We start from the raw sequence: 18,784 nt of genomic DNA, 5'->3' as shown, positions 1-18,784 counted from the left end.
TGCAGAGCACAGGCTCTAGGTGTGCAGGCTTCAGTAGTTGCGGCACACGAGCTTAGTTGCTCTGCGGCACGTGGGATCTTCCGGGACCAGCGATCAATCCCGTGTCCCCTGCATTGGCAGGCGGATTCTCAACCACTGTGCCACCAGGGAAGCCCCCTACCTTTCTTTTTATTTTTCTTTCATAATTGAAATTTTATTGGCTGTTTTTGAGGATCAGTACACAGACATTTCAATTTGTACACAATTCTCAACATACGTACCAAAAATCTAAAAAAATCATGCAGTTGTGAATCTTTTCTGAACAGTTATTCCAGTGACTTTCCAGCTTAAAATTTGGAGGCAAATTTTCCTTCACAGGATATCAAGTACCAGTATCTTCAAATATTGATAATGCTGTTATATCGTAAGTCCCACTAATTCACAATTTAATATCATGTACACTACATACTCAAATTGTCCATCGTTCACAGCACATTAACAGTTACTAGAAGAACTGGACTACCACGACCAAAGATGTTACAGAGTGCACAAAATTCTGCCCAGGAGAACCAAGATCAAGGGGTGAGTGGTTTGCTTTAGGAAACAATTCTACCAAAAACAACATGGGAAGAGAAGTAATTTAAAGTGTTTAAGACATTAAATGCACAACTGACTTCAAACTGACATTTAGTGTGCTTTGTATTATAGGATATAAAAGCTACCCTCCATCTGTGGAATGTTAAGCTGACACCCAAGACAATCAAAGCCTCCCATATTCAATATCCCACTATTTTCTGGTTGTACCAAAAAATAAACAACCAGCAAATTATTTCACCTCTTAAAAAAAGCATTTACACTTAAAAAATGGGATGAGGTGGGATTCCCTCCTTTTAAAAAATATTTCTAGAGCTACTAAAAAACTTGCATTTACAAAACAGTTGGTAAAAATATTCCTCTGGATTGTACAAGAGGGGAGACAGGGACCACTGATAGGACCGGGTGTGTGATATTAATCAGACTTGGCTTCTTTCTCTCCTGCTTCATCAGAAGCTGGGCTCTCCTCGTTTTTAGTTTCTCCGTTTTCTGCAGGTACGTCGTCTTTAGTCTCTTGGTTAGCCACTTCAGTCTCTTTTCCCTTTGCTCCCCTTTTCCCCTTTGTTTGCACGTTTTTGTCTAAAGATTTATCCTTTCCTGCCGCCTTTTTTGGCTTCGTTTCCACTTTTGCAGGAGCCGGTTTAGCTGACAACCTCGCCGACCTCCTCTTGGGCTCCTCCTTCGCCGCCCCCTCGGCGGAGCCGACCTTCCTCTTGGGCATCGTGGCGGCGGGGCCGGCGCGTGCCGGGTGCCTGCGGGCCGCGCTGAGAGCCTGCAAAGCTGGGCTGCCTGGCCGCTGCCACTCCTCCCCCCACCCGAGCTTCTTCCTGTCATTTTTAATGTAAATATTCAAGGCTATAAATGTCTAAATACTACTTTAGATATATCTTACAGGTTTGGATATATACTTTATTTCTTTTTAAAATCTTATAAAATTAAAAATAATTTTTAAAATTTTCTCAATTTTTATTCATTAAAAAAAATCTTTATTTTGGAAATTTCAAATATACCAAAGTAGAGACTGATGGTTCCCCTCAACCCCCATATTAACTTTTATCCAGTGATGATAATCAACAGCTCATAGCCATTCTTGTTTCATTTATAACATCTCATTTTCAATCTCTTTCTTTACCTCTACCCACCACAGAATTATTTTGGAGCAAATCACAGATCTCATATCATTTCTTCTATAAATATTTTATTTACTCTAAAAAATACAAGTTTTCAAAACGAACAATCACGCCATTATCACCATAAAATTAATAATTCCTTTGTATCATCTAATATCTAGTCAGTATTCAAATTTCCCTGTTTGTCTCATCATTTTTACAAGTTATTGAAATGCGAAAATCTTAGTTGTACAGACAAATGGCTACACCTATGAAACCCACACCTTTATCACGATAAAGAATGTTTCCTTTGCCTCAGAGAGTGCCTCATGTCCTTTTCTAGTTAATCTCCCCACCCATCCCCCAAGCACCCACTGTTCTGATTTTTTCCCCTTAGATTATTTTTGTCTGTTCTGAAACTTCACGTTTGCCAGCAAAAAGTGAGATCATATAGTATGAATACTTTCTTAGCTGACTTCTTTCATTCAGCATGTTAGTGAGATTCACTCGCGTTATTGAGTATATTAATAATTCTTTTTTATTGTGTAGTATTTTACTGTAGTATTATACCACAATTTACCCAGTCTCTTTTATGGACATTGGGGATTTTCCAGTTTTTGTTTTTTGTGAATAAAGGTGCTATGAACATTTTTGTACTTGTCTTTTTGTGGAAAAATGTTTTTATTTCTGTTCAATAAATACCCAGGAATGGAATTACTGGGTCAAAAGGTAGGTACATGTTTAATTTCATAAGAAATTGTGAATACTTCCCCACAGTGTTTATGTCATTTATATTGCCACCAGCAATCTGTCTATAAGAGTTCCAGTTGTTTCATATCTTCACCAACATTTTATGTAGTCTTTTTAATTTTAGCCAGCTAGCAGGTGTGTTTTGGTCCTTGTTTTGGTTTTAATTTGCATTTCCTTGATCACTAAAGATGTTGAGAACTTTTTCATTTAGATATAGTTCATTTTTTAGCACATACTTAATTTTTTTGGAGTAAGTAAGAAGTGTGTTTGCATCACATTTAGTAACAAAACCAAGATGAAACTGAATTAATGAGTATCTGAATTAATGAGTATCTCTTTGGGTAAGGCAGTTTAGACTCCAGTTTCGTATATAACAAATTGCTCTGACCTGTTATTACTCTCCTTGCCTCGAAACCCACAGCTGTTCTTTTATGCCTTTCCAGTATTTTCAATGTTGAAACTTCTCCCTTTTTTTCAAAAATGATTCATAGACAGAAGGGAGACCAAAACCCTTGTTTACCTAAACCCAACCACGTAAATTTCTCTGCTTTTTTTTTTCCCCCTTCCCAGAACTGTATTCTTGTATCTTTTCTTTATCACCATTTGTTCAGTGTATCCAGATTTCGAGGGTCCTTACAGATCTATAGGCTGTATGTATGAGAATGAAATTTCATCAGAGGGAAGTCTATTAAAAATTTAAGTTTACTTTTTATGGTGTTTTAGCTATAGCAGTCAACTTGAGCCAAAAGGCATTCTACCACAGTAAGCTACTAGTGCATATATAGTGAGCATTCCAATGTAACAAAGATGTATTTGCTTTTTTTACAGAAGCCTCTAATAATTCAGATTCTGGCCATGAAGGCCAAGAGATTTCTTCAAAGGAAAATGTATCGTCAAGTGCTGCCTGTGCTAATCACAACCCAATGCCTAAAGATGATGGGAGATCACATGAACTATCTAATCTTCGACTGGAGAATCAACTGCTGAGGAATGAGGTTCAGTCTTTAAATCAAGAAATGGCCTCATTACTTCAAAGATCCAAGGAAACTCAAGAGGGTAGAGCCTTATTTAAATTACCAAGGGTTAGGAATTTAGCATTTCAAAAATAAACTAAAAACTTGATTATATCTAAACTATTAGATTTTAGATGGGACTTGTAAAATAGTGTTTTCACAGAAATATAGGGCCCAGATTTGGAAATGGGAACAGTCATCCTCCCACCCACCTGAAACAGAACACTGGCCTATTTGGTCATTCTTTAGAAACCATGAATAGGAAGATAGTGTAAGCCTTGTTAGACTGACTTTAGAAGAAGCTTCACTTTAACCCAGACTAATTTAGACATAGAAATAGTTTTTCCAGAGACCCTGTACAGTTTGCTTCAATATTTAATTTTTTTTTTTTTGGTTGGCACTCTGTACTGCATTGCTCTTTCTGCACCAATTTTCTAGGTTAAAAGAATATCTTTTTGCCACAGTAATTGAAAGAAACATTTCTTTCCAGTGTTTATCTTCAGGTTTTGTTTTTGTTTCTTTTAGTCTTACTGGGGTGTACATCGTGTACCGTTGATTTGGATGTGCATTCTTTCCTATCTGTAGCAGAACTCCAGAAATCCACTGACCATTTTAATCTTGTGAACTCTCGGCTGTGTACTGATTTTGGCTCCCAAAGGCTTTATAACATATCTCCAGAAAAAGACATTTGTAGAAGAGCAGCTAGCTTCATGCCTGTTTCCAGCCAATTAACTGTAATATAGATATGAATGTTGGCCTTGGAAAATGGAGGTCCCTCTTGGAGCAAAAAAGTTGAAGATATTTGTAAGCTTCTAATTTTGGCAATAAGTACTAAAGGCATTCAGAGGAGAATCTGTGTGTGCTCTGAGAAAGATGTGTTTACTTGTATGGAGAATTTTCTTTCCTTTTCTTTTTTTCTTTAAAGAATTAAACAAAGCAAGAGCAAGAGTTGAAAAGTGGAATGTTGACCATTCAAAGAGTGATCGAATAACTCGAGAACTTCAAGCACAAGTAGACGACCTGACTGAAGCGGTGGCTGCAAAGGATTCCCAGCTGGCTGTACTGAAAGTGAGACTCCAAGAAGCTGACCAGCTGCTGAATACTCGCACAGAAGCACTGGAAGCCTTACAGAGTGAAAAATCACGGTAGCTAACTCTGTTAATAATGAGAAAATGAACTAGACTGTTTATCAATGCAAGTAATGATAAACATGGTAGTAAATACTGTCTTATCAAAATTTAACTTCGTAAATTTACAAGAGAGAAAATGTGACTTTTGATAATGCTGGAGATGTGTGTGGTTAAAATGGATTTATTATCTGAATCTTGAGATGCATTGTTAGCAAATTCTGAATTTAAAAATATTTGAAGAGCAGTGTCATTAATCTTTTGACATACAATGATGTGTGGCGTGTGCTTATATTTGGATACCTAAAAATATAGGTTACAGTCCATTGAAAGGGAAAAAGATTCTCTAAGAATGTTTTAGTCAAACCGTCTTTTTTGTGCTAATATGCCAGTGCTCTAAAAATTATTCTACCTTTTCATTTGTATACTGTGGAAATGAGTTATTTCAAGTGATGTCTTTTCTTTTAGAATAATGCAGGATCACAGCGAAGGTAGTAGCCTGCAGAATCAAGCTCTACAAACTCTTCAGGAGAGATTGCACGAAGCAGATGCCACTCTGAAGAGAGAGCAGGAGAGCTATAAACAAATGCAGGTTAGAATGGGGACAGCAGGGTTCTTTTATTATTTGGATGAGGAGGAATCGCTTTACACTGTTCCTAACATATTTACTGTAATAAAATTCTGCAATGCATTTCAGAAAATTCTGTTTCTGTGGCAAAAACTAAGTATTTGAAAATTTAGCTTGATCCTTGCTAAATTTAATTTGCTATGTTGAAAAACAATTAAAATACTTAATACTCATTAGATATGTACATCTTTTCATTTAATTTGGTTGTGCAGCCAGCATTACCATTATTTGATTAAAAGCTGATTTGAGGGCTTCCCTGGTGGCGCAGTGGTTGAGCGGCTGCTTGCCAATGCAGGGGACGCGGGTTCGTGCCCCGGTCCAGGAAGATCCCACGTGCCGCGGAGCGGCTGGGCCCGTGAGCCATGGCCGCTGAGCCTGCGCGTCCGGAGCCTGTGCTCCGCAACGGGAGAGGCCACAACAGTGAGAGGCCTGAGTACCGCAAAAAAAAAAAAAACAAAAAAAACTGATTTGAGGCATCTCATTCTTTTTATTTAAGCTTTTTCTGATTCCAGTTTAATCTGGTTCTGTTATTTCAAGAGAAAGTTGTACATAATGTTTATTTAGAGTTTTACACTTAAGTGAATTTTTGCATCTAGTTTCGTGATTTTCAGCTCTGTCTACACATTAGACCCCCCTGTGTGGTTTTAATACTTTCTGATGCTGAGTCTTCATTCCCAGGGAGTCAGATCCCATTGTGTGAGGTAGGGCATAGGTGTTGGTGATTTGGATTTACACGATTTGCGGGTGTAGCTGATGGGTAGTCAGGGTTGAGAACCTCTGGCTCACTGTCTTTTCAACAGGTGAAAATAGTTGAGCCCTAAAAGTAAGTAACAGGTAATATAGGCTTTTAAAATTTTTTATTAATATATTTTATTTACCACAGTAAAATATCTCAAAGTACTATCATCTCATCATGTAGTTAATGTTAAAAATTATTCATGAGATATTTTACATCTTTTTTGCATACTGATTCTTTAAAATATGGTGTGTTTTACACTTACAGCACATCTCAATTCATTCGCTAAATTTTCTTTAGAAATACTTGATCTGTATTTAGATTTCATAAGATTTATAGGTGAAAAAGTTGTTCTAAACATACTCAGAATAACAGTTCTTCAAAAAGTTAAGCATAGGGTCACCATATGCTGCAGCAATTCTGCGCCGAGGTATATACCCAAGAAAATTGGAAATACATGCCCACACAAAAACTTTTACATGAATGTTCATAGCAGCATTATTCATAATGGCCCCAAACTGGAAACAATACAATGTCCATCAGTTGCTGAATGGATAAACAAAATGTTGCATATCTGCACAAGGAGATATCATTCAGCCATAAAGAGGAATGAATTATTGACTCATGCTATAACATGCATGAACCTTTAAAACATTATCCTAAGTGAAGAAATCCAGACACAAAAGGCCACATATTGTTGATTCCATTTGTATGAAATGTCCAGAATAGGCAAATCTATAGAGAAAGAAAGTAGATAAATGGTTGCCGGGGGCTGGGAGGGAGGGGGACGTATGGGTAGAGGATTTCTATTTGCGGTGAAAATGTTCTGAAATTAGATAATGGCAATGGTTGCACAACTCTGAGAACACTACACTGAATTGTGTTCAGGAAAACATTGAATTGTACATCCTAAAAGGGTGAACTCTATGGAATGTGAATTATATCTCCATAAATCTATTATTAATTGAATTGAGCTTCAGTATTTATGTTAAACTAATTTAAATGAACAAACTTAAAAATGCACTTCTCAGTTGCAGACACACTTCACATGCTCAGTGTGCCTCACTGACTGGTCCTCTTGCTCCTTTCCTTCCAAACAGGAGTTAATATTGGATCAAAGGTTTGTGGACTTTAGTTACTGGCGTGTAACTATGAAAGCTTTCTGACTTCTGTCTCACCTTCTGAGTTTTTTGGTGATGGGAGCTTTTGAAAATAAGGGTAAAATATAAATAATTCTCAGAACTAAATTTAGGCTAAGGGACAGACCATGTGTTTTTTAGAGTGTACTTTAAAAGTTTCTTAAGCTAAAAAAATTCGAGGGAATAGTTTATTAGAAAAACTGAAATAAAGGAAAAACATTAGCCATGATATTAGAAAAGATGTAGCTGTGTACTTGTGTCTTCCATTTGTTTTCTAATAGACTTTCTAGTTTTCTGTAGACCTTTATTCATTTATCAGCTAGGTCAGACCAGACCTAGTATCCAAGTGACCAGATTCACCTGGGAAACTTCTTAAAAAACAGATTCCCAAGCCCAGTCTTGGAAATTCCAATTCAATTAAGCCCAAGGAAGGCCTTGGGCAGCTGTATTTTTAACAGACTCCCTCACTGATTTTGATGAATTGCCATGTTTGGGAACCACAACCTTAGAGTTCCTGTTCTTCAGTTCCTAACAAATGAAGAACTTTTTTTACCTCCCTGTTATGTTGTTGGGCTGAGCTAATAAATCCCATAAGATATCTAAATGGATGGTTGTAAAGTATACCTCAAAGCAAAATGATATAATAAGTATAATATAAACTTTGTCACAGAGTGAGTTTTCTGCACGCCTTAATAAAATGGGAGCGGAGCGCCAGAATTTGGCAGAAGCAGTTACCCTGGCGGAAAGAAAATACTCAGATGAGAAGAAGAGAGCGGATGAGCTACAGCAGCAAATCAAAATGCTTAAGTCCAACTTGGAATCCTCTAAGCAGGAATTAATTGACTACAAGCAAAAAGCTACTAGAATACTCCAGGTAAGCGTGAGATGCACATATGTGAATGTTAAGATAGGCCAGATGACCGAGAGACATTCTGAGACTTTTTATAGATCTGTGAGATACTTTGTTCCCGTTTGACTGGGCTGGCTTGCTTCAGGTGTCTTGCTCTTCTTAGAAATATTATAAAAAAGATGAAATGTCTCCTGTTCCTACCACTTTTTTCCTTTTAAGAAAAAAATTCATTCTGCCACTCCCTAGTTCAGGTCTTCAACCTGTCACCTTAATCACCAAAAGCAATGTTTTTTCCTCAGTTAGGTGTTTCAAGATCTGGTCTTTTTTCTTCCACTAAGTAACCATGTGCTGTTGAGCAAGCTGAGCCAGAAGAAGGCAACAGAGAGAAAGATACAGAGGAAGAAAGAGGACAGACTTATGGAGAAAGGGCTTAAATGAGGTGAAAGGAGATGGAATCAATGCACAGGCGGAAGAATTATCCCCCCCCTCAAAAAAATGAAAGGGCACATCTTCACTCTGATAAGAAAGGCAAAGGAAAGAGAAGTTGAAAGCTACATTAGATGACTACAGTCTTAGATCTAAGGGAGGGGGAAAAAGCTGGGAGAGGAGATCTGAGAGCTGGAGGAGGCCTAGACCAGTCACTCTGAAAAATTCAAAAGACGATCAACAAGGAAGAACATAACAACTGTTAAAAACATTGCTTTTGGCTCTTTTGACCACTTCGATCCGTTTCCCTGTCCTTCTCCTTTCTTTTAATGCCAGACGTGCGACATCTGCCAGACGTATAATATCTGCTGTCTTCATTTTAGAATGTTAACTTTAACTCTTTTATGTAATTTCTGTCCCCACTCCATTTCTGAAATTGTCTTCTCAAAAGTCTTTAGTGACCTAAAGGCTTTCTGTCCTCTTACTAGTTTCCATCCACTTTGATTTTGGTAGAGCTTTTTGACCCTGTGAACCCTCCTACCTTCTTGAAAGTTGCCTTCTAATGTTACTTGTACTGCCTTAGCTCTCTGTCTTCTCTTTACTGCTGTTTCTCTTGGGTCCTCTTCTTCTGTCCTTTTTTGTTATTCTTTTTTATTTTGCTTTGTTATATACTCTGCTTCTGTCATTGATGTGACTTCAGCATGGCTCCAGCTTCCCACCTGGTTTCTGAATGCCTGCCATGCTTCTCTGTGTGGGATGTCCCAACCCCCAAATCAGCTTCCCCTCCATTCTCCTGTTTGCATAAGTGATATGGTCACCTTCCTAGGCAGTGAAGCTTGAAACTGCAGTGGCATTTTGACTCCACCTTTTTCCTTTAGTGCCTGCCTCCTATTGGCTATGACCCCCTTTTTTATTCTACCTCCGTGAAATATCATATCCATCTCCTCTAAACTCTTCTTTCTAATTATTTGTGTTGTATCAGTGTAATTTGTTAATTCATCTAAGAGGTACTTAATTGAGCACCTAACTATTCACTAGGCACTTTGATAGGTGCTGAGGATACTGAGCTCAAAAGATGTGTCCTCTTTCTTAAGGGAGCGTTCAGTTCAGTGGGACAACACTGAGGCAATTGATAAAATGAAATTATTGACGCAGTACTATGGGAGCTTGAAAGAAGAAGTCCTTAAAACCTGCCTGGAGATGTCAGGGATCACTGGAGATGCTGTATGAAGAGGAACTTGAAGGATGAGTAGGAAGACTCGTGGTAGGGAGGAGATTTCAGGTAGAACAGCCTGTACCAGAGCACAGCGGGCCTGAGGGAGCGTGGTGTATTAAGGAGACTGCAGCTGGTTCTCTGTTGCTAGAGCAGCAAGCATTAGCGATAAAGAGATGGGAGAGAAAACTCAATGACAGCAGATGCCAGATCGTGGAAGGCCTTGCATACCGTGCAGAGGAGTTTTGATTTTATGCTTTAGGTGATGGTAGGGGGTGGGGAGGTTTCAGAGGACTTGAGCAGCATGACCAGATCTGGGTGTAAGAACTGCTGCAGCCATGAAGAGGTTGGGGGCGGGGTGTTGGATGTCTGTCTTGTTTATCGTTGAATCCCCAGCACAGTGCCTGGCCCTTAGTAGGTTCTCAGTAAATTGTTGACTACATTGAAGGGATGAGGAGTGGGATGGTGAGATGTAGATGATGAAGAGGCTTTTATAAAAAATAATGGTAAGAAATTATGAGGACCTGATCTGAGTTTGTGGCAGTGAGGATGACAAACCAGGGACTGCTAGGAGAAATGTAGGAGGTAGAATATATGAGACTTGGAGATTTAATTGGAAGAAGAGAGAAAAAGGTAAATGGAATCTAGGATGATTCCAGGTTTCTGGTTTGAGTGTACGAATGATGTTCCCATGTACTACTACAAAAGGGAAAAAAGGAAAGACAGCAGTTTAGGATTGAAGGAGATTATGATAAATTATGGTGAGTTTGCAAAATTGATGTGACATCGAGGTGCAGGTATCAGGAAGGCCATCAGAAATGTAGGCCTGGAGCTCAGTAGAGAGGTCTGCTGTTTAGCCACATGGAGGTATGAATGTATAAATATAGATGTAGATCTAATCATGTTTATTATAGAAAATTTGAAAAATACATAAAAGCTTGAAGACATCACCCATAAAAAGGAGAAACTATTTTTGATGGAGGAGAGTGACTTTCAAATATTTATGGTGAAGGAACCAATGGTTCTTTTTATTACTGGCCTAGGATTACAGCACTTTTTAAACTAGTCTTCCCATGTCAAATCTCTTCTTCCAACTTATCTTTTATACTAGGTGTCGGCAAACTTTCTGTAAGGGGCCAAATAGTACCTGTTGTAGACTTTGAGGGCTGTATGTGATCTCCATCACATATTCTTTGTCTTAACTTTTTTATAATCCTTTGAAAATGTAAAGAACCATTCTTAGCTTAGTGAGCTATACAAAAAAAGGCCACAGGCCAGATCTGGCCCACCGACGATAGTTTGTGAGCTACCGCTTTAAACCTCTGCCAGAGTTACCCTCCTCAAACGCACCTCTGGTCATATCACTTCCTTATCCACTTCCTGGTAACTGGCTCTGGACTGCCCAGTACAATTCACACATTTTAGCCTGGTATCTGAAGCCCTCACACACTGGTCCTGACATTTTGTCTGAATGCATCCCAGGATACTCTTGGGCCCTTGTGCTTTTTCATTTTACGCTTTGTCCTCTGTTTTCTCTACACCTTTTAAAATCTTAGCCATTTTCCAGGACCAGTATAAGAGCTATCTTTCAAGTAAACCCTCTCTTCCCCAGAAGTGTATTTTTTTCTGCTCAGAACTTTGCCTTGTATCGGATATTTGTCACTTCCCTTTTAGTTTATAAGGCAGAGGGTACCATCTGGAGTGACATTGTCTTTATTACATAGGACGCTTAGCATAGTGCCAAACCCATTGTAGGTTCTCCATAAATATTTGTTGAGTGGAATGTGATTGTGGGGGGGGGAAGTATAAGAAAGGATGAGAAGAATCTTGTTAATAACAAGTTTTCAACAATAACATGGTCCTGGGGACTACAGTCCAAGAACACTGTACAGCAAAGCTCTGTTGCATTTTTATCCCTATGGATTTAACATTCTGTGGACTTTCTCTGGTGGAGAATATAATTGGAATATTCCCATAACAGTTTAATTGGTGTGTGGTAGATGATATTCAGTGTACAAGCTAATCTCTGCTATTCTTTTTTTTATGATAGTCTAAAGAAAAATTGATTAACAGCTTAAAGGAAGGATCTGGTTTTGAAGGCCTAGATAGCAGTACTGCAAATAGCATGGAACTAGAAGAACTTCGGCATGAGAAGGAGATGCAAAGGGAGGAAATACAGAAACTGATGGGTCAGATACATCAGCTGAGATCTGAATTACAGGTAAGATACATTACTGTTCAGCTTCACAGATAGCCATTTACCCTCAGGTATTAGTAGCTTGAGACATGGTGGATTCTGTATTTTGGGGGAAGGGTATTGGTGAAATAATGTGTGAAACTTTGGGAATATTAGTTACCATATAGAAGTGAATCTAAAGCAATAGGTTTCTTTTCCATTGATTGACTTAAAGTTATAGGAATAAGAAAGATAGGTAACCAGATTCATTCATTCAGCAAATACTTACCAGGTATTTGCCATGTGCCAGGCATCTTCTAGGGTTAGAGCTATAACAGAGAACCAGATAGTCTTCATATTTATGGACCTAACATTCTAGTGGTTAAAAACAAACTAGATTTGGGCTTGTTTCTAAAACTAGGGTGTTGTCTAATATTAGAATGGGCTTAGGGATGATCTTTTATAGTTTCATGCATAATCTTATAATTTATAGTTTGCGTAATTAATATATTTAATTGAAAGGTAAAATTGGGCCACTTATTTATCTTAAACATGGGGTCTTTGACATAGGAGGGGTCTCTGAGGATGGGGAAGATAAAAGTGTGGGGTAATGAGCCTTCTGTTCTTAAAAAAGAAAAAAGAAAACAACTTTCTGCCAAGAATACTTATCCATGCATTAACTTAGGAAATTATTGATTTGTAAGGTGTACGTGAACAACAGTGGCAAGTGTGGAAGTTGTGAGAATGGGTTGGCTTGTCTGGGGCATGGGTTTGACTGTCAGATCTAGATGCAGATCCTGTATCCTGGCTTTGGCACTTAGTAGATGTGTTACCTTACACCAGGTACCACATCTCAGTGAGCCTTAGTTGTCTCATCTGTAGGTTGCAGATGAGAGCAAGGTTCTCTTGAGAATAAGGGATACTATGTGTAAAGGGCCTAGCTTTGTTCCTGACACATAATAGGCTCAGTAAATCGTAGCTGCTATTATTTCTGGGGTTTTTTCTTACTGTCCTTCAAAGTATAGGATCTTTTTTCTCTAAATAATTTTGAATTCCAAAGATTTAAGTCCCATGAATTTGAAATTGAATAAATGCTAAACTTTTTCCTACCTATTCCGTGTCTTTTGCCTGAGATTATGAAAAATATGATTTGTTTTACTTTAATATCTCATCCCTACCGCAGCATCATTGATGACATTGACACATTTTCCTATCCTTTCTCAAGAAGTTTATGAAATTGATAATAAGGACTGTAGGATTAGGTCTGGCAAAATGGAAGAATCGTTCATTATAGCAGCTTTCATTTGCTGAGCACTTCATGTGCCAAGCGCAGCACAAAGCCCTCGACATATGTCCTTTTATTTATTCCGTACCAGAACCCCATGAGGGAGATGATGCATTCTCATTTTACAGTTAGAAGAAATTTAGGTGCAGAGAAGGAAGGTAACTTGCCATGACTCGTAAAGTAGCAGAGCCAGGATTAGAACCCAGTCTGTCTGATTCCAGGACATGTATCCTTAACCACTGCACTTACCGCCCATCTCTTGAGAATTCATCGGATTTAGTCAAATTTATAACAAAGATTAGTCTACTTTCTACTCACCCTGAAAATGGTAGGGAAAAATAATTTAACTTACTGCTGTTTTCCAGTAAGTCCACAAAGTTGTGTGAATTTAGAGTATTTTACTGTGGTTAGCTGGGAGTATCATTAATCTGTCAGTTCTTTCAAACAATATGCAAAGCGCCAGAGTTTGTGGAGATGAGCATATAAACGCAGTGTACCAGAAGATAAAAAGCAAAGTTACGATGCTCGTTTTGTTTCATGTAGTACTGTATGAATGGACTGTGCTTATTAACCCATAGAGGGAAAATACAGAAACCCAGAGCAATGTTCTTTGCCACTAGTGGATTTCACAGATATCTAGAAGCTGGCTTTTGAGTTTGAATAAGTGAGAATAGTGACACCAAGTGAAGAAGTTAGAGTGAGAAATATGGGAAGATGTGAAAACAGATAATAGTAATAGAGCTAAAAAAAGAAACGTACTAACCTCAGGTGATACGAGAGAAAAGTTATTTTTACTTTATTTTATTTTACTTTATTTTATTTTACTTTAGTAAAAGTATGTTACTGTATGTTGATACCCACACATGTACAAAAACGAATTATAACCTGCAATTTCAGGGGACTAAGACAGTGAAGTCCTTTTTGATGTTACAGTTCTATTCTTGAAATTGTTGCTTTTGAGTAGAGAGATACATCTCCCAGTGAGCCGCTGTCTGCTCACGGTCATTAAACCAAATGGTTTCTGCTGCAGCATCCCGTTCATCTCTCTCACCATTTGCCGTGCTGCATAAGGAGGTGCCAGTTGCTGTGCTCCGTTTAGTCTGCGCCTGTGTCTCATTCATCTTTATCCCTCCAGTGCCTGCTGAGCCCAGTTCGCAGCACATAATGATCACTCGGTAAACACTGAGCTGAACGTTCATTATTGCTTTCACATGTACGGTTCATCTTTTTAGGATATGGAGGCTCAGCAGGTTAGTGAAGCAGAATCAGCAAGAGAACAATTACAGGATCTGCAAGACCAAATAGCTGGACAAAAAGCAGCTAAACAGGAACTAGAGGCAGAATTGGACCGACAGAAGCAGGTAAGGATTTTAGATTGATGATTACCTAGGAAGACTGTCCACTAGCGGTCATATGAGGAGACTTCTAGTAAAGCAGCTTACTGAAATTCTTAGAGGATGAGCTCAGAGGTCCCTCCTACCTTATTACTAACCCACCCTCCTCGTTGTTTGTTTGTTTTAACAGGTGAAATATAGCGACACAAAATGATTTTGAGACTTGCTTAATATCACACAGCTAATTAGAGAATAGAATAGAATCCAGGATTCCTGTCCCAGAGCCCAGAATTCTTTCTACTGCTCTGTCTGTATTTTATTGTATCTCCTTGTCAGAGTATGTATGTTAGAACACTTGAAAACATCAGTTGATTTTTGTATTTTATCAGATTTTTACTTTCTAGAAACAGTAGTAACTTTTATTTAATAGAAATATAAATACAACATTAGTGCCATAATAGACTGCTTTTTCTGTTTTGAGAAAAAATGCTTATAACAGACTTTACTTACAAATCATGTTTAAAATTATATTTCATTATTCAATTAGCAGTTGTCTGCTCTCCAAGCCAAATTATTTTACTTCAATGTACTTATATGATAGTTTCAGTACTAACACAGTTAAACATGTTTACAGTCACATTTTCACAATAAGAATCTATAGTTAATATTCGTAACATCTATAATTTACTGAGTAACAACATTGTTATAGGTACTTAGTATACATAATCTTATTTCATCTTCACAATAAAATCACTCTTCTCTTCATTTTACAAGAGGGAAAGCTTTGAAATTTCTCAGTGCATCACTTACAACGTTTCCAGCTTTGCATACTTATATTCTTTGAAGATTTTTTTCATTAGGATTTATCATTTCTGAAACTGGTTCTATTTTCAGGGAAGTGTTTGTTTTTATTATGACAATGATTTCCTGAGTAGTAAGAGAAAAATTCACTGAATAACAACCTGTAGGGTACATCATAGGCTGTCTTAGATAATTTGGTTGTAAGATTAGCTCTCCTTTCAGAAATTGCATTTTAATTTATTTAAGGAGCTAGTATATATTAAAAGGCAAGAATTTGATGTTCTTGATGTTTAGTGAGATAACTTTCATTTTATTATGGCCGATGGTTTTACACATCCACTTGCAGTGCCCTTTTCTAAAATGAGGGAATTAAGTAGAGGAAAGTGGAGCTGAATGTAGCGCTAGGCTATTTATTTAGTAATCAGATGTTCTGAATTGGAAGTACTTAATCTTGGGATTAAATAGTCCTTTAAGTAAATTTCAGCCTTAAATTTTATGCTAGCCTAGAGCTTAAAAGAAACTGGGCAAACCTTGTAAATTATGATTCCCCTACCTAACCTAATTACCTTCCTCATTTTCTCTTTTCTCACTTATCTCAGTTTTTTTAGTCTGTGAAGTGAGCAGGTTGAACTAAATGTCTAAAGTAGTCTCTAGCAGTTTGATTCCATATCACGTTACTTCTTCATACAGCTCCCCTTACTTTGCACCGTTAAACATAATGCTTTTGAAGGTACTTAATGATTTACTCTTTCTTTCCTGGCATTGCTTTACTCTTTAATTCTCACCTGACTCTTACCAATCCTGTCCATCGTACAAACTAGTTTGGTGCAGTTGTTAGTGAATTTGGAGGTATTTCTTTTTTTCCTCTCTCTGTGTTTTATCAGTGATGGAGCAAAACAGGTGCAAGATATTGCCTGATAAAAATAAGCCCGTGAAAAGCTGCCCAAAATCATCAGGGGCATGCAAATTGAAACCACAGTGAGATATCACTACATGCCCACTCTAATAGCCACACTTACAGAGACTGACAGTACCAAATGTTGGAAAGGATGTGGAAGAACTGGAATTCTCTCATATTCCTGTAGGAATGCAAAATGGTACAGGTATTTTGAAAAGCATTCAGAGAACAGTTTGGCAAGTTTTCTTCCTTTATGCTAGGCATACACTTGTCATATGATCCAGCAGTTCTGTTCCTACATTTTTCTACCCAAGAAAAATGAAAACATATAACCAATAAAGACTTGTGCTCTGGGACTTCCCTGGTGGCACAGTGGTTAAGAATCCACCTACCAGTGCAGGGGACTCGGGTTCAAGCCCTGGTCCAGGAAGATCCCACATGCCGCAGAGCAGCTAAGCCCGTGCGCCACAACTACTGAGCCTGAGCTCTAGAGCCCATGAGCCACAACTACTGAAGCCCGCGCACCTAGAACCCGTGCTCTGCAACAAGAAAAGCCACTGCATTGAGAAGCCCACACACTGCAACAAAGAGTAGCCCCCGCTCACCACCACTAGAGAAAAGCCCGCACGCAGCAATGAAGACCCAACGCAGCCAAAAAATAAATAGATAAATAAATTTATTAAAAAAAAAAAAGACTTGTGCTTAGATAGTCATCATATACAAATTGATACATCATGCTGAAGTATTAACTTTTCATCAGATCCCTTGAAGTCTGTTTATTTACTCATTCAGTATACACACAGCACATATTAAGCAAGTGCCTACCTTGTGTCAAGCATTGTTTCAGGTACTGGAGATGACATAGGGAGCACTGACTTAGCTTTTGTTTATTTGTGCCTCACTTTGTAGGAATTCCACTACATGGAAGAAGATCTGTATCGAACAAAGAACACATTACAAAGCAGAATTAAAGATCGAGAAGATGAAATTCAAAAACTCAGGAATCAGGTATGAAGCAGCATTCACTACTTGAGCAAAGATACCATTGTAAAAGTACATTTTTTTTAGAGATACAGTAAGACTTTCTTTTCCTGTATTTTCACCTGAATCCTGTTGTTGGAGTAGTGAGGTAAGTTATTTTCAATGTGATACAGAATTTTCATCGAATGCCATTTGAGTCTGCATTTGCTGTATTCCAGGGCTTGCTTCTTATACAGGTATCTTGTAACCAGTCACCCAAGGAGATGTGAGTTACTCCAGAATTTCATACCATCTAACTTCAGTGGTAGTTTTGCTGATTGCCAGTTTTACAGTTGTGTTTTCCTAAGAAAAATCCAACGATACATTTTCTTATTAATAGATCTTTCATTAGAGTCACTAAGACCTTTTTATAACTGAAAATGTGAAATATAGAAAATAACATGTGCCTACCACTCAGATTTGCCAGTCTTTATCATTAACTGACAGAATCGTGCATTCACTTACCCTGTCATTATACACTGTCCTTTCCTCTCTTATATTCACATGATTGACTTAATAAATAATGAACTTATTGATCATTTAAATAATTTGCATAAAGATTGACTAGTTCATTTTTCAGTTAGGTGATGACTTTGTTTGAACATGAAAAGTCAAATAATTTTAATTTTTTTAAGTTCTTAGACTTCTTAGTAGTCCATAATTTAAAATGTTTAAAAACTTTAAATTTTTATAAGAGTTGGGGACAGCTAACTGATTTTGAGTGTTCCCTTCTCCTTCCCTTTCCTACATTTGTGAAATGATTATAAATGGTAAGATGACTTGCTAACAGAAAATTAAAGAAAAGAAAGGAGCATAAACCATCATTCAGTTTAATGCTTAGGTAAACATTCCAATATTTTAAAAATATTTATTGAGTACATACTATGTCTAAGATATTGTGGTATTTCTGTTAATCAAGAATTAACCATAGGAGGTTATCTCTGAAAGATTTTTCATCTAAGTAAGAAGGAAGTTGTACAATTTGAAAAGATATCAGCCCCTTAATACACTGCAAAAAAACCAAAACAAAACAAAACCCCACTCAATTAGTGAGTTAAGATATATACTGAATGAACAATAAAAAATGCTATTTTTGCTTATCTTATTACCTTTGGGCCTCCTCGGAGAAAAATATCTTTGTTAAAACATTACATTGCATGGGAGTTCCCTGGTGGCCCAGTGGTTAGGAGTCTGCCTTCCAGTGCAGGGGACGTGGGTTCGATCCCTGGCCGGGGAACTAGGATCCCACATGCTGCGGGGCAACTGGGCCCATGTGCTGCAACTGGTGAGCCTGCGTGCTCTAGAGCCTGCACACCACAAACTAGAGAGAAGCCTGTGCACAGCGATGGAGAGCCCGCTTGCCACAACGAAAGATCCCACATGCTACAAAGACCCAATGCAACCAAATAATAATAAAAAAAAAAATTACATTGCAGTTTGACTATTTTTTCATTCTTTAAAAACTATTTTATGGGACTAGATAAAAACTTGTGGAAAAAAATGAACCTTGATCTTTATCCCCTAATTAGACTTGTAAAATTAATAAAAATTGATTTGGAATGAAGCTAGGTGTAAGCTACAAAGCTCCTACAAGAAAGTATAGGGAAATCTTTTGCAATTTGGGAGAAGACAGATTTCTTAGGACACAAAAAGCACTAACCATAGACGGAAAAAGTGATAAAATTGGACTTCATCAAAATTAAAAA

The 18,784-nt window shown here is 37.7% G+C and overlaps 2 protein-coding genes across 4 annotated transcripts in view; one reads left to right on the top strand and one right to left on the bottom strand.

Moving 5' to 3' along the window:
* Positions 1–18,784, top strand: part of GOLGA5 (golgin A5) — a 41,077-nt gene that overhangs the window by 6,344 nt on the left and 15,949 nt on the right. For all 3 annotated transcript variants that reach the window (XR_009543754.1, XM_060167404.1, XM_060167285.1), the window contains exons 3-9: positions 3,261–3,488; positions 4,371–4,590; positions 5,041–5,164; positions 7,746–7,949; positions 11,615–11,785; positions 14,258–14,386; positions 16,968–17,066. Coding sequence is in view for 2 of the 3 variants with exons in the window: in XM_060167404.1 (XP_060023387.1) it covers positions 3,261–3,488; positions 4,371–4,590; positions 5,041–5,164; positions 7,746–7,949; positions 11,615–11,785; positions 14,258–14,386; positions 16,968–17,066 (1,175 nt within the window). In the remaining variant the exon portion in view is untranslated. The remainder of the gene's footprint in view (positions 1–3,260; positions 3,489–4,370; positions 4,591–5,040; positions 5,165–7,745; positions 7,950–11,614; positions 11,786–14,257; positions 14,387–16,967; positions 17,067–18,784) is intronic.
* Positions 989–1,294, bottom strand: LOC132530333 (non-histone chromosomal protein HMG-14-like). The gene has a single exon (XM_060167525.1). The coding sequence runs from the start codon at positions 1,292–1,294 to the stop codon at positions 989–991; it is 306 nt and encodes a 101-aa protein (XP_060023508.1).

Source organism: Lagenorhynchus albirostris, chromosome 1 (genome assembly GCF_949774975.1).
Source record: "Lagenorhynchus albirostris chromosome 1, mLagAlb1.1, whole genome shotgun sequence".
In the NCBI taxonomy this organism is placed as follows: domain Eukaryota; kingdom Metazoa; phylum Chordata; class Mammalia; order Artiodactyla; family Delphinidae; genus Lagenorhynchus; species Lagenorhynchus albirostris.
This window is presented reverse-complemented; position numbering and strand designations above follow the sequence as displayed.

Bases quoted from the DNA above. Each gene is read 5' to 3' on its own strand.
- LOC132530333 (XM_060167525.1), bottom strand. From the start codon at position 1,294: ATGCCCAAGAGGAAGGTCGGCTCCGCCGAGGGGGCGGCGAAGGAGGAG.